Source organism: Cnephaeus nilssonii (genome assembly GCF_951640355.1).
Source record: "Cnephaeus nilssonii genome assembly, chromosome: 1".
Taxonomy (NCBI): Eukaryota; Metazoa; Chordata; class Mammalia; order Chiroptera; family Vespertilionidae; genus Cnephaeus; species Cnephaeus nilssonii.
Window position 1 is genome coordinate 86,220,606 of NC_137072.1, and position 16,241 is coordinate 86,236,846.

The 16,241-nt window shown below is 38.7% G+C and overlaps 1 protein-coding gene across 2 annotated transcripts in view; it reads left to right on the forward strand.

Moving 5' to 3' along the window:
• CHIC2 (cysteine rich hydrophobic domain 2) overlaps positions 1–16,241 on the forward strand; it is a 64,377-nt gene that overhangs the window by 16,544 nt on the left and 31,592 nt on the right. The window contains exons 2-3 of one of the 2 annotated variants that reach the window (XM_079778440.1): positions 15,152–15,206; positions 15,353–15,424. In XM_079778440.1, coding sequence (XP_079634566.1) covers positions 15,152–15,206; positions 15,353–15,424 — 127 coding nt within the window. Of the gene's footprint in view, positions 1–15,151; positions 15,207–15,352; positions 15,509–16,241 lie in introns of both variants that reach the window. The other variant, XM_079778439.1, reaches the window with a different exon arrangement.

Genomic DNA, 16,241 nt, shown 5'->3' on the forward strand with positions numbered 1-16,241 from the left:
TTTTAAAGTGTTTATAGATTAAATAGTACATTAGACATATACTGTATATAAGAAGGGTTAAAACGGATTCATTTGGGGGTCTGGAACAGATTAATTCAATTTACAGTATTTCTAATGGGAAAAAATAATCTGGGCCCTGGCTAGTGTGTTCAGTGGTTAGAGCATTGGCCTGTACACTGAAGGGTCGTGGGCATGTACCTGGGTTGCAGGTTCGATCCTCCATGTGGAGGCAACCAGTGGATGTATCTCTTACACATTGATGTTTCTCTCTCTCTCTTCCTTCCTTCCACTCTATAAAAAATCAGGGGGGAAAATATCCTTGGATGAGGATTAACAATAAAAACAAAACAAAAAAGATTTGGTTTTTGAACAGCCTTCTGGAATGAATTAAGTTCAAGAACTGAGGTTCCACTGTGCACACATATTTTCTTAATCTGACTTAAAACTAAAAAGAAAGACCCTTTAATTTTCTATCTTTCCTTCAGGTTTAATCTTTTTCCTAATTATAATGAAAAACATAATAATTATTTAAAAATTTGGTGGTAGTACTTCCCAGTGAAGCAGAAAATAAACCATCTATAATCACCAAGAGGCAACAATCATTTAATATATTAGTGTATTTATTCCTAGTCCTTATTCAATTTTTCCCCTAGAAATCTTTATCTTAAAATAATAATATATGCTATTATAGAAAATATGAAAATGTTAAAAATGCAGTATCACCCATAATATTGGCTAGGGTTAACCACTGTTAACATTTTAATGGATTATCTTTTTCTGTTTTTCTCTGTGTATATAAATATTAAAATAATTGAGACCATGCTTATAAGGTATTTTGTATTCTACATTTTCCGTTTTAACATTTTGGGAATATATGCCAGTATTATTATGGGTTCTTTAAAAGTATGAAATATTAGGGTCTATTAGATTTCAAACAATAGAACTACCAAGGGGCCTTAAGCAGTGGAAGTTTATTGTAAGAATTCATGGAGACTAAGGAAAACAGGAAGCTTTGTCATCCAGGCTTCAAGGAGACTGGAATATTATTGTTTTGGATATAGTACAGCTCTGGTGATGAAATTATTTGTCATTTTTCTCGGCAGTGCGTGTCCTTTGCTCCCTGGTCTAGTAGTCTGTCACAGTGACTTACCTGACTTTCAATTTTAGCTTCTGCTGTTGCAACATAAACTGGCAGAGCACTTTTTCCCTCTATCTCATAGTTTTTGCTTACTATTGGCTTCAGCTTAATCTTAATTGCTACTTATTTGTGGCTTTACAGTATCTTGGCTTCAGTTAAATTTTATGTTACCAACAATTGTCTCTTACTTTCAGATAACTCAAGAAAGAGTGTCAGATTGAGTTAGCTAATGTGAAAGTTGGGTAGGTCTGTTGGACCTGCCATCCCATATGCTGCTAGCCAGCCCAGGGATTAGCTGTTCTTAAAGCAGATGCCCATTTGTGTTTTAATTTGCTAGAGCATAGGGAGCTAGCTGCTAGTCAGGCACTCAGAGTAACAGTTATTCTATACTACATATTGTTTTGAACTGTATAATATTCTTTCATATTGATTTATTATGATTAATACAACTGTAATACATTTCTATTGTTTGAAAACCCACTGTTAAAATAACATCGAAATTTAGGAGGTGAGAAAAATAATCACAGAACAAAACACATTGAAACAGTCAGATTCTTGACAGTTCTGCATTTAAAAGGCAAAACTCACCATTAATTCAAAATATATTTTAATTCAAAATAATGATGCATTAGTGAATTCTAACACGATAATATGAGGCATACAAGGAACATCCTATCTAATAAAGAGGGAATATGCTAATTGACCCTCACGCCATCACAAAGTTGGCGGCACCCACAGCCAATAAGGAGGGAATATGCTAATTGACTACCCTGCCCTCAAAGATGGCGGCACCCACAGCCAGTAAGGAGGGGATATGCTAATTGACTGCCACGCCCTCAAAGATGGCGGCGCCCACAGCCACAAGATGGCGGTGCCCAGTCCCCTCAGCCCCATCGGGCGGCAGGCGCACGACAAGGCCGGGCCTGCCCTAAGGCGGGCCCAGCTGCTCCACACGCCTGCCTTCTGAGTCCCCCAGTCCCCTCAGCACCCCCAGCCGCCCAGGGTCGGCCCAAGGTGCAGGCAAGCCTCGGATGGCAGCTGCCCAGCCGCCCAGGGCTGCCCGAGGCTCAGGTAACCAGGGCTGGCAGAGGCTTGCGCTGCTGGCAGTGGCAGCAGCAGAGGTGTGATGGGACGTTGCCTTCCCCTGATCACCAGGTCGCCTCCCGCCCGAGGGCTCCCGGACTGTGAGAGGAAGGAGGCCGGGCTGAGGGACCCCCCCTCCAGTGCATGAATTTTCATGCACCGGGCCTCTAGTAGAAGAAATAAAAATGCAAGTAAAAAGGACTGGGCTTGAGCTACAGAAAAGGTTGAAATACATTCAGTAAACTATTGACTGGTGAACCCCAGACTCCCGTTTACTTATAATAAAACTAGTGGCCCAGTGCACGAAATTTGTGCACATTAAAAGGGGATTAATTAGAGGAAATAATTTAATATTGCTACTTGCCCTTTCTCTATAATAGAAGTGTCAGAGATGAAAGAAAATTAGTAAAATGTATATGAAAATCTTCCTCCTGTCAGAGTCTGGGGCGCACCACAGGATCCAGAGTCAAGCCCCCGCCTACCCACATGCGCCTCAAAATTGCATGAGACCCAGACCTGGCCGCCCCCCCCTCCCCCGCCAATTGGGCTAGATCCAGACCCGGCCAGTCCCACCCTTGTCAAGCCCTGCCGGGCAGGGGGCATAGCCTCAGGTCCCCTGGTGCCAGGATGGGGGTGTGGCCTGAGGTCCCCCAGCCCAGCACCGGGAGGGGGTGCAGCCTCAGGTCCCCCATCAAGCCCTGCTGCATGGGGGGCATGGCCTGAGGTCCCCTGTCAAGCCCCGCTGTGTGGGGGGCATGGCTGAGGTCCCCTACCAAGCCTAGCTAGGCAGGGGGGCGCAGCCTCAGGTCCCCTTGCCCAGTGCTGGGGCGGGGGGCGCGGCCTGAGGTCCCCCGTCAAGCCCCGCCGAGCAGGGGGTACAGTTTGAGGTCCCCCAGCTTGGTGCTGGGGTGGGGGGCGCGACCTGAAGTCTCCTGTCAAGCCCTACCTGGTGGGGGGGGCGCGGCCTAAGTTCCCCCAACCCAGCACTGGGGTTGCACCTTGAGGTTCCCTGTCAAGCCCAGCCAGGTAGGGGGGCGCAGCCTCAGGTCCCCTGGCCTGGTGCTGGGGTGGGGGGGTGCGGTCTGAGGTCCCCGGCCTGGTGCCGGAGTGGGGGGCATGGCTTGAAGTCCCCTGTCAAGCCTCACCTGGTTGGGGGCACGGCCTGAGGTCCCCCAGCCTGGTGCTGGGGCGGGGGGAGCAGCCTGAGGTCCCCTAGCCCAGCACCGGGATGGGAAACACACACCTTGAGGTCCCCTGACCTAGTGCCGGAGCTGGGGCCGCGGTCTGAGGTTCCCCCAGCCTGATGCCAGGGCAGGGGGCGCAGCCTGAGGTCCCTTGTCAAGCCCCACAGGGGCGGGGGCGAGGGCGGGGGTGGGTGTGGGTGTAGCCTCAGGTCCCTGCTGATTGCTCGTTAAGGCTCCTTATGGGAACTTGGCCTCAGCTGTGGTGCAGCCATCTTTGTGATGGAGTGATGGTCAATTAGCATATCCCCTCTTTATTACATAGGATACCTAGTTAATATCAAGTAAAACATTCAAATAGAAAAAAGAAGTGATGTATACTATAAAAATACATTTAAAGTATTTACTTAGCAACTACTTACTATACATCTGCTGAAAAAACATTCTACTTTAAGAAAACAAATAAGGTAAAATGTCTTTAATACTCCCTTACCAAAATAACAGTGCAGAATACTTGATTCTTCAATAACATATCTGTGCCGTTGTTTCTGGGTCAAAGGGTATGACTATTCTTTATAGACTACTATCTAATTGTATCCTTGAAGACTAATTTTGTAAGTTTTTTTTTTAATCCTCATCCGAGGATATGTTTTGCTGATTTTATCTTTTAATATATTTTTATTGATTTCAGAGAGGAAGGGAGAGGGAGAGAGAGAAATTGATTTCAGAGAGGAAGGGAGAGGGGAGAGAGAAAGAAACATCAAAGATGAGAGAGAATTATCGATTAGCTGCCTCCTACATGCTCCCTACTAGGGACCAAGCCTGCAGGTAACCTGCAACCTGGCCATGTGCCCTGATTGGGAATCGAACCATGACCTCCTGGTTCACGGGTGGACGCTCAACCACTGAGCCAAACCAGCCAGGTGAGAGAAGAGGGGAGAGGGAGGAAGAGAGAAAGAAAAACATCCATCAAACCTGAAACCTGGCTGGTTTTGTGTTTTCTTTTTATTTAACAATATATGTACTTTTCACATTTTTAATAATTGTCTAATACTCTGTTATATTGAGATACTATAATTTACTTAACATTAACATGATGTTTGTTTCTTTATCATTTCAGGGAACTTGTTTATGCATATATTTTTATTTACATTCCAGATTATTTTTAGGTTAGATTCCTAAAAGGGAAATCAACTATGACAAAAGTATAAATACTATTAATGCCAAATTGATTATTGGAATGATTTTAATAATTTATAGTTTCACTGACAGGACATAATATTTTTCATCCTAAGATTTTCTTACCAACATAAAATCTTTTTTTGTTTTATTTTTTTATTAGTCTTTGGAGATAACTGAATTAAGATGCCACCTTGAATCACATTTTTCAAAATTAAATGCTACTTCCAGCCTTTTGGATTAATGTTAGGTTATTAGGTTTGAAGGGAGTTCAGCTTCCTACCCCATTGCTCTTCTTTCAAGCATATCAAGTCATCATTTTAAAGCTGAAACTTGGCCTTTCCAATTCTATCCAGGGCTAATTGTACTTTGACGTAAAAAAAAGTAAATTCTGCCAAAACCGGTTTGGCTCAGTGGATAGAGCTTCGGCCTTCGGACTGAAAGGTGCCAGGTTCGATTCTGGTCAAGGGCATGTACCTTGGTTGCGGGCACATCCCCAGTAGGGGGTGTGCAAGAGGCAGCTGATAGATGTTTCTCTCTCATCGATGTTTCTAGCTCTCTATCCCTCTCTCTCTCTGTAAAAAATCAATAAAATATATTTTAAAAAAAAAGTAAATTCTTCTTACCAGATTTAAAAATGTTAAACTTAAAGGTGCATAATGGATATGATGCTGTCTTACCCATTTAATAAAATAAGATGGTCTTATAAAACTTTATCTGACAGTATTACTTTGGTTGACCTAGAATTAAAAAAAAAAGGCTTTAGCAGAAATGAAACACATAACAAAGGAGCTGCTGTTTTCTATGTCTGTAAGACATTCCCCACTCTGATACTCAAGCTCTTTGCTAGGAGAAAGCATGGTGTATGAAGGGGAACTTGCTGAAAAGAACTGTTTTCAGTTGTTGAGAGCAGACTCATCAGTAATGTTGCTTTAAGCCTGACTAGTAGTTTGAATAATGAATGGGAGGTGAGATAAAGATAATGAATGTAGAGGACTCTTGCAGGAAATTGGATGAGGAAGGAAAAGAAAAGGTTGCCATTATATATTTAAGGGAGAAGAAAATAGGTGTTCAGATTCTCAGGCTTGGTAGACTTATGCAGGTTTGTAGGCTGTGTATAAGGAGCCAGAAGAGAGGGAGAAATACAATGGATTGCAGAGGAGACTGGAGGAGTTGCAACTAGGAGTAAATGGCTAGCTTTGGCTTGCCTCTATTCAGAAAGATGGTAAAGATACTGAAGACATAGGTAAATCTAAAAAATGAAAGGGTGAGAGGCAAAGTAGTTTATGTTCAATGGTCTTTTTTTCTCTGATTGGAATTAAGGACTATGGTTATCTGCAAAAAAATGTGAGTTGTGAGTATAAGGTTGAGCAATAGAGAAACAACAACTGTGGAGTATGGAAAAGGGAGTTGATTAGGAATGAATAAAGGTTATTATAATGTTAACCTAACTGAAGTTAGATAATATATTTATAACATGTGATTTTTCTCTTGTAGCCCCAGGCAATGGGAATTAAAGTAGAAATTTCAATTGAATTGGATTGATGAGACATTCTAGAGATGCAGAAAATAAAGGGTGTTTGTTGGAGTATGGTCAAAACGATTGTATAGTTCTGGCAGACAGGAAGGAAGGGAGTCATAAGGGAGCTGGTATAGAGTGGAAAAGCAAGGAGGAGTGGTAAGCAGTAGGATACAGCCAGAGATGAAGAAACAAATTTGGTAAGGGTGGGAGAAATTAAATGATTGATGGTAGTGGTAAGAGGGGAATTTTACAGTTCAGAATTTTAGATACAGTTCCAAGTGATGACAATATACAGACTATTTCATGGTGAAAAAGGTTGCTGAATTAAATAGAGGTGCATTTCCTTAGAATAGGTGAAGTCAGATGACCACTTAGTTCTGGTGCTGAATATTGAACTAATTAGAATGAAGATGAGTGTCATGGTAGAAACAAAAATTGACATGGATGTCTATGTCCTTAGAGTGTGAAGGTGGGCAGAAAGAGTTTTAACATAGCAGGCTTGAGACTGCTATTCTTAGAAAGGCTTGCTTGCAGTGTTGGCTCTTGGCTTGTGTCTGGGAATTTGGAGTTTAGGAGAGTTCTCAGTATTCCCAGAATTTATAAGAATGGCTTACTATGCCTAACCTGTACAGTGTGGTGTATATTGAACACCTGGTTTCATTCTGGGAGTCTGGAATTTTGGTACATGCTAAGGAGAGGGTGCCCATGTGACCAAAACACTGAGTAATAAGCTTTCTGGGTAGACAATATTATATACATATTGTCAAAGCTACTTATAGTAAACCTTGATATAATGGACTAATTCAGACAAGGGGGTGTCCGTTAAAGCTGAAAGCCTATTATATATATAATAAAGTAGGTTTTCTGAATGTGTATGTTAAAAAATTGACAAATTAGTTAGTTTATGTGGGTTTTTTTGTTTATGTGTTTTTACTTATGTAAACAGGTTTGTGTAATTAAAATTAAGTATGTATGAAAAGTTTAATTTCACAGAAAAGTTTTCTATGTATATTACTGTAATTTTTAATTTATACTGAATAGGACTAATAAATGTACATTCACTAGTCACAGTGAGTAAACAGATGCACATGGCTGGGGCGTGGCTTAGCACACTTAGAAACAGTCTACATGAGTTGAAACTGCTGTAGAAGTCACAGCACATGACAGAACCAATTACCATGTGAAATGTGGTGTGATCACGTGCTAATCATTCACCCAACATTGTTTATAACTCTTGGATTTTACATGTAGACTATGTAATATTTATGTTGGTGAAATTACTACAGTGTTTTTTCCAACATATGACCTATTTACTAACATTTGTTAAAAATAACAGTGAAGCAATAACAAAAAAATAACCTGTTAATTATAAACAAATCTTGTTAAGAGAATTTAAAAATTAACAGGGTGTTAATTTCCACATATGACATATGGACCAGAAATTTTGTTCATTAAATCTGAAGTTCGTTAAACGTAGGTCCATAAAATTGAGGGCTTACTGTAGTGGAGGAATTAAGCACATCCTCAGTGTCTTCACTGAGAAGAGACTCTTGCAAGCTTGCTTCTGGTTTTCTCTGTACTTCACCCCAGTGTATCTTTTATTTTATTTTATCTGTAATGTATTTTTGTTGTTGTTGTTGTTATTTATTTGTTTATTGTTAAAAGTATTACATAACTTTCCTTTTCCCCCCATTGACCTCTCCCCCAGCTGTCCCCACTCCCCAGTACATGCCCTCCTCCCCTGCCCCCCAGTCTGTGTCCATCATCCCATGTGTCTTTTCCTTTTGATGCTTTTGCTTTGTCTCCTTTTGCTGTAATAAATCTAGCTATGAGTGCAACTATATGCTGAATCCTGTGAGTCCTAATCAATCATTGAACCTGAGGTTGGTCTTGTGTGCCCCCAGCACAGAGGGAGTGACCTGGAAGTCTGAAAATGACAGTTGAGACTTGGAACAATGTGGTATAAATCAGGATTCATGGGCATTAGAGGAAGAGAAACAATGGTGTGGAAGACTACAATGAGGAATTAGTGAAATTGGACATTTTTTCTAGTTTGAAAATTGATAGATTTATTCAGCAAATATTGAATATTTATGTCTGACATTGGGCCAGATATTTGAGGTATAAAGACAATTTCAGTACCATACCTACCCATAAACAACTCAGTGTTTATCAGAGTAGGAAGTTAGGCTTGTTAACATAATTATAGTAAAATATGATAAAGATGTATAAGAGAGAATATAATCAAGTATTATGGGAACATGGGAGATAGAGTCTAGAAGGTGGACTCCAGGGAATGAGCTATAATTGAGGATTTCTAAGGAAAGTGTCATTTCAACAAGATTTTTGGTTAAAGTGAAAAAAGAACTTTTAAGAGATACAAGGAGGTAACTAGGTAGGAGATAAAACAGGTTAAATATTAAAAGGAGTTCGGAAGAGGAAGGATCTATCAGGAAAAGGAGATTCTGAATTGGATGAAGATGAACGTGCAGGGGATCAGATTGGAGTGGCTTACACTTTGAGTTATGGCTACAGATTGTAGGAACCAGGTGACTGTGAAATGGCAGTAGGTAGGATATGGGTAAAACAAGCCTCTTTCAAAATGACACTTAGATTTAGGTGTGAAGTTATAGTACCTCTGTATATTGCATGAACTTTCAAAATTACCTCAAGTTATATAAAAGTAAAAAAGTTGCCTTGTGCATGCTTTCTTTAAAAAAATTTTTTTAAAGTGAGGTAAGTCTTTTTTTGTAGGACCTTGTAATCATGAAGTGTTACATAAAAGGTGTTTAATAGTTGTGATTTCAAAGACTTCTCTTTTCTGGGAATACTAGTAGACTTGTGAACTTGTAATAGGTAAGAGTAAAATAGATTAAGTTTAATGCATTTTATCTCTGTCATATTGCCATCCTTTGAAAATAGTTTATGTATTTTATCAATTCCAAGGTCATGAGTATTTTTTTAAAAATATATTTTTATTGATTTCAGAGAGGAAGGGAGATGGAGAGATAGAAACATCAATGATGAGAGAGAATCATTGATTGGCTGCCTCCTGCTCGCCCTCCACTGGGGATCGAGCCTGCAACCCAGGCATGTGCCCTTGACTGGAATCGAACCTGGGACCGTTCAGTCCACAGGCCGAGGCTCTATCCACTGAGCCAAATCAGCTAGGGCAGTCATGAATATTTTACCCATGATTCAAGAAAAGGTCTTTTAGGCAATAATAATAGATGTAGTTATAGCACGTCATTTTCTTTCATACCGTCTAAGAGATTGGTAATTAATAGGTATTGGATAATAAATAACACAGTTGTTGGTAGCAGTTGGCCAATCCAAACTTCCTTTTTATTTATTTATTATCTCCCTCTTTTCTTCTACTTTTCTTCATCCACTTTTCCCTGTATTTTTCCTTCTGCCTTTATTGCTTTTATATACCAAGGATACCTATTACAATTCATAGCCATTATTTATGTCCACTAGTAACACTCAAATCTAGGGAAAAAAAGCCATCTATTAATATGGTTTAAAGTCAGTTTTTAAGGTATGGGTGGTAGCTTATTTTTTCTTTTGTTTATATAGTGCTGGATAACATTCAGCCCCCCCCGCCCCTTTTTTTAAAATAAAGCAAGACTGTTATTTCAAGGAAAACAACTTGTAGCATTTGTTGTCAATAATAAAATTTCAACTTTTCAGAGGAAAATTCGAATTTTGGAAAATTTGTATCTGCCACTGTGAGCTGGACAGCTTCCCAATATGTAAAGACCTTTCTGATGAGGTCAGTGATCATATTAATGAATGTGATGATTCCTGTATCATAAAGTATGTCAGCATTTGACGAATGAAGCTACAAAATCAGGTCTGGGTAAAAAAAAAAAATTCATTCAAAATATATGCCAATAGATTTTAAATTTTAGCAGAGTATTAAAAGTTCATTGATGAGAGAAACCAAGATGGCGGCATAGGGAAGCACCTAAACTGCTACCTCCCACAACAATTTCAAAACTACAACTAAAAGACAGAACGGACATCACCCAGAACCACAGGAAAGCTGGCTGAGTGGAAATTCTACAACTAGAAGGAAAGAGGAAAGCACACGGAGAATCAGAACTGCAAAGGACTGAGGTAGGGAGAGACGCACGCGTGGAGAGGAAGGGCGGCTGAGTGCCTGGCTGGCATTCTCTGGCAGGAGAGGGAAGGAAGCCCCCAACTGCACTGAACCCCAGTTCCGACTGCACTGAACCCCAATTCCAGGCGAGCCTGGGGGAATCTGGACTATCAGGCGGAAACTCGGGAGCACGGAAAGCAGAGGTCTGAAGGCGCGCGCGCAAGGGCAGGGCTGACGGGAAGCCAAGACCTTCTGTGTAGCTCTGAGACTCCGCCCCATCCAAGCTAAGCACAGAGGCTTTTGCAATTTTGCAAGTCTGGTCCTATAAGGCTATGTCCAGCACAGGTCTCCCGGCATAGACACAGCTGATACACATAGCCAATTGGACTGGAGGTCAATTCCTCCCAGTGATACCAACAACAATCAGGACTTAACTACAACAAGGCTGTACACACAGACCACAAAGTTGTGCACCAAGAGTGTCTACCTCAGATGACTGGGGAGGCTGACCCACTGGGCCATATAGGAAACCTAGCATACAGAGCTACCCTACCAACTCAGGGAAGCAGCGAAAATGCGGAGACAAAGTAACAGATCACAATAGAAAGAAATGGAGGAAAATAAACAACTGGATATAGAATTAAAAACCACAGTCATAAGGTTTTTCAAGAATCTCCTAGAAAAGGCCGATAAATTTAGCCAGACCCTCAAGGATATGAAAAAGGACCAACTAGAAATTAAACATACACTGACTGAAATAAAAAATATTATACAGAGACCCAACAGCAGACTTCAGAAACGCAAGAATCAAGTCAAAGATTTGAAATACAAAGAAGCAAAAACACTCAACTGGAAAAGAAAAAAGAATCCAAAAAGTTGAAGATAGTGTAAGAAGCCTCAGGGACAACTTCAAGCGTACCAACATCCGAATTATGGGGGTACCAGAAGAAGAGAGAGAGCAAGATACTGAAAACCTATTTGAAGAAATAATGACTGAAAACTTCCCCCACCTGGTGAAAGAAATAGACTTACAAGTCCAGGAAGCGCAGAGAACTCCAAACAAAAGGAATCTAAAGAGGACCACACCAAGACACATCATAATTAAAATGCCAAGAGCAAAAGACAAAGAGAAAATATTAAAAGCAGCAAGAGAAAAACAGTTAATTACCTACAAGGGAGCACCCATACGATTGTCAGCTGATTTCTTAACAGAAACTATGCATGCCAGAAGGGAGTGGCAAGAAATATTCAAAGTGATGAATAGCAAAAACCTGCAACCAAGATTATTCTACCCAGCAAAGCTATCATTCAGAATGGAAGGTCAGTTAAAGAGCTTCACAGATAAGAAAAAGCTAAAGGAGTTCATCACCACCAAACCAGTATTATATGAAATGCTAAAAGGTATTCTTTAAGAAGAGGAGGAAGAAGAAAAAAGTAAAGGTAAAAATTATGAACAACAAATACATATCTATCAACAAGTGAACCCAAAAATCAAGTGAATTAAAAATCTGAGGAACAGAATAAACTGGTGAATATAATAGAATCAGGGGCATAGAAAGGGAGTGGACTCATAATTCTCAGGGGGAAAGGGGTATGGGGGGTGCAGGAAGAGACTGGATAAAAATTGTACACCTATGGATGAGGACAGTGTGGGGGGAGGTAAGGGCAGAGGGTGGGGTGGGAACCGGGTGGAGGGGAGCTTTGGGGGGAAAAAAAGGAGAAACTATTGTAATAATCTGAACAATAAAGATTTATTAAATTTAAAAAAATTTCATTGATAGACTTTCAGCGTCCTTCTTGCAAAACCATAAGAGAATGCCATCTGTTAGGTTTTGGTGTAGTAAATATATTTTTCAATGACATATCTGGCGAGGCCCAATTTTCTTCATCAACATCAACCAAAAGAGCATATCACAGATTGAATGCAGAAAGAGAGGTGAGAATCCAGCTGTGTTTCATTGTCAGATGTTAAAAAGATATGTGAAAATGTCACATACTTTTCTCACTAAAGATTTTTGTGTTGAAAAACAGGTATTTTGCATAAAAGTGTTATTTTTGTTAGCATATAATGGGCTATATAAAATTTATGAATAAAATTTTAAAATGTTTTCGATGTCTTAATTCTAATGTCTAATCCAAAATATCAATAAATGTAAACCACATAAATTTCAAAGGTCATTGAGGTCCTCAAGAATTTAAAAAAGCAAAGCGGTACTGACACCAAACATTTAAATACCCCTGCAGCAGAGTACTATATTTCAAATGGAGATGAGGAAAGGGTACCTGATTATCATTGCCTATTCTTCCTGTAGTCATGAAGTATTTCACTTGAATATTCTCTTGTTTAGAAATTTTTAAAAGGGAAAGCAAATTGCTGTTGGAATTTGTTGGGGAGACTCTAAGGCCACCAACAGCAGCATTTTCTTGACCGTTCTTTCAGGTATTCTTGTTTAGCTGGTGGAAACACAAGCAAGGGAGAATGGACAGTTATCAGCACCAAATCGAATTAATGGTTGCTGGAAAAGTTGAACACTCCCTTCTAGTGTGAATCATGTTCCTGTTCATCTTTCCTGGGACATTACTTTGGGGGTGGATGAAGGAAGAGGAAGAATTACTATCTGTTCTTAAGATACAACTTAACAAAATGTGTGAGAAAAGGAACTGAGTGCCAAAAGAATGTTCTTGAAATTACCAGTTCTTAACTTGTAAAAATAACTAACTACTGGCCTGGCTTAAAGCTCTGCTTGCAGGAACAGCAGGGCAGTTAGCTCATAGTGCTCCCTGGGCAAAGCATCAACATTCAGCCACTCATCCAATGAGGGAAGTATCCAGGCTCTGGAAAGAAAGGAAATTAGGGTTTAAACTCATACTGGACTGCTCTCTCCAACTTAGCATATTAACTAGCAAATTATAGGTATTCTCTGCTTTAAACATTTAATCACTGGGGATGTAAGGAGGACCTTTTTCTTTGGGAGACTTGGAGGTATCTGGTTGTTGCTTTTCTAAAAAATGTCAAAGACCAGTTGGAAGGAGATGGTTAATTAATTGCAATAATAAACCTGGTTGAAATGGAAACCATCAATTGAAGGAGAAAACCTCCAGACCGAGGGAAATCATGTAAGAGAAGGAAGTTTATATTAAGAAGGTTGAATACGCAAACATTTGTTGAATGTTTCCTTAAAGGGAATAGATGAAAAGGAAGTACATTATGGTAGAGACCTCACTGAGAACTATCAGCAAGCTCTTCACACCTCTTCCTCCTGGGAGGATCTTTAAGATTGGAAGAGGGTTATCTGGAGGCTTTTTCCAGTAGAATCACATTGCTCTGAGGCCCCTACATAGACAGAAAATAGGTTTAGCTCAATCGTCCAAGCTTAGAAAGAGAATGGCATTAGTGCCAGAATTACATTAAACAGTAATGGTTGCCAGTTTATGTTTAGTGTGAAAAGAACTTGGGCTTGGACCTAGGTAATTGTGTTGTAATCTTTTTTTGTAAATAGTATCCATTATTTTTAAAGATAGATTAATTTTATTTCAATGCTGCTATTAAATAGTATATGAAAGTACTTAAGATGATAAAGAAATGGTCTCAGAACCCACTGTTCACAGGTAGGGAAGTCTAGATCATGATACAAACCACAGCCTGACCCACATAAGTTTTTTAATTGACTTGCACAGTGTTTTAGAGATGGGAAAGTGCATAGAAATCTGGTTTTCCACCTCCTCTTGGAACAAGAAAATCATACAGTCTGTCAAAAGTGGGTCTGCTTTCTAGATTGACATTAATCCGCTGGATCTGATCTCTCTCCCTTTTCCCTCCTCTCTTTTCCCCTCCCCACAGCTAGGCTCCATCATTTCTTATTGCCTTCACACAGCTCATCTTATTCATTTGATTTCCCTGTCCAGCTCTACTAGATGGTTGAATAAGAAATTCCTACTCTAGCCAGCTGTTTAATACAGAATCTCAAGGGTTCCCTCTTACCAGCGCCAGCTACCCTACGTACAGTATTGTCTATTTAAGGATTGTTAAGACAGTGAATCTTAAAGGTTCTCATCATAGGAAAAAAATTTTTTGTAACTATGTGAAGTGATAGATATTAACTAAATTCACTTGGTAATCATTTAATAATACACACATGTATCAAACCATTGTGTTGTACACCTTAAATTAATATAATTTTATGTGTCAATTATCTCAATGAATTCAGGGTCTAACAAAAATGATCATATTGAAGAATCTCAATATTATTTCCAGGGTGATCTGCTATTGCCAATGTGTCTTAATATTTATTTTATTTTTATCTAATAACGTGAAGAAGTAATCATGTGCCCAGTCAATTCTCATGATCTTTTCAGACATTTAAACACTTAAGGATATTAAAATGCACTACTTAGGTTTCATTTCTTTGCGGGTAAGGATAGCAAATGTCTTAAAATTTGAAAGCTTAAATAGCCAGGCCAGCTACCACATTGTTCTAGGTATTTTTGCATTCTCTGGCTGTAATAGTGTAGATCTCAGAAAGTGTTAACTAATCAGTTTGCATCTTTAGACATGTTACTGCTAATATTGAGTGTTAACAAATACTCTTGACCTAAAGAGTAATTAATAGAGATTTTAGCTTTGTTACTTAGTTGGAAGAACCTTCATAATTTTGACAAATTTGAACATTTAAACATTGTGTTGTTTTTCATTACATAATATTTGTTTCACAAAGATAACCCCAAACAAGTTATTCACAGCCTCTTATTATACAAAAGTTTTGATTCAGCTGCTTAAATTGCTTGTTACATTTCATAAATTGCTGATTAGAATGTTTTTGTGTCTCAATCTTCCGTGGTTATTCTGTATATGAAGCTGCTATTTACTTGACCCTTGATTAAGTTAAATGGTATATTTTGTGCAGCAATGACATGCAATAACATTTTTCTCCTTTTTAAAATAGATTTGGACTGAGCAACAAATTTGAATCAGAATTCCCTTCTTCATTAACTGGAAAAGTGAGTGTCTGTTAATTATTTAGATATTATTTATACACCTCAAAATTAAAGTCTTTTCCTAACAAATTAGGAATAAGATTTATAATGATGCATGTTTATTGACATTAATATTGCAGTGTTGTTATTTCTTAAATTTTTTTCTTTAGGTAGCTCCTGAAGAATTTAAAGCCAGCATCAACAGAGTTAACAGTTGTCTTAAGAAGAACCTTCCTGTTAATGTACGTTGGCTACTTTGTGGCTGCCTTTGTTGCTGCTGCACATTAGGTTGCAGTATGTGGCCAGTTATTTGTCTCAGTAAAAGAGTAAGTTGAATTATATATTTTAATATAAATTTAGATGTAGACAAACAAGTCTTGCATTTATCTGTTTTTATTTTTTTGTATTGAATGAGTCATTCTATCCTGAATACTATACAAAAATAATCTGATCCAGTAGAGGAGTGATTAATTAAATTATGGTATGCTCACATGCTGTTAATATTAAATAACCATCTAAAATTACTTGAGAGTGGAGTAGAATACAGCATTCTGTGCATGTATATATTGATGGTGGCATAGGATAATGATCTAAAATGCTGGATTCAGCTGTACCACTTATCTCTGTGGCCTTAGGCATGTTTCTTAACCTCTTTAAATTCTTGTTGACATATCTGTAAAATGGAAATATTCACCAAAAGCAGGGTTGTTGTAAGGATAAAATAAAATAGTATTTTTAAAGCTCTTAGCTAAGTAGCTCAAAGTAAGGGTCTAATATTGATTAGTAGCATTTTTATTAATATATAAGATACTTCCCATAAAAGAAATAAAATTATTACAATGCTTATTTATAATTGGTAAGATTATAGGGAATTCTGTTTTCTTTTATATTTTACAAGTTTCCTGTGATGAGTACATAATGATCCTGTAATCAGAAAATATTATCTAAAGTGTTGTAATTTGAGTGCTTATAATAAAATTTTCAAGATGTTGGTAGAGACATAAAAAACTGGTATCGATTGAATGTATTATATTTTTGTTAAAGTTTTTTAAAATTATG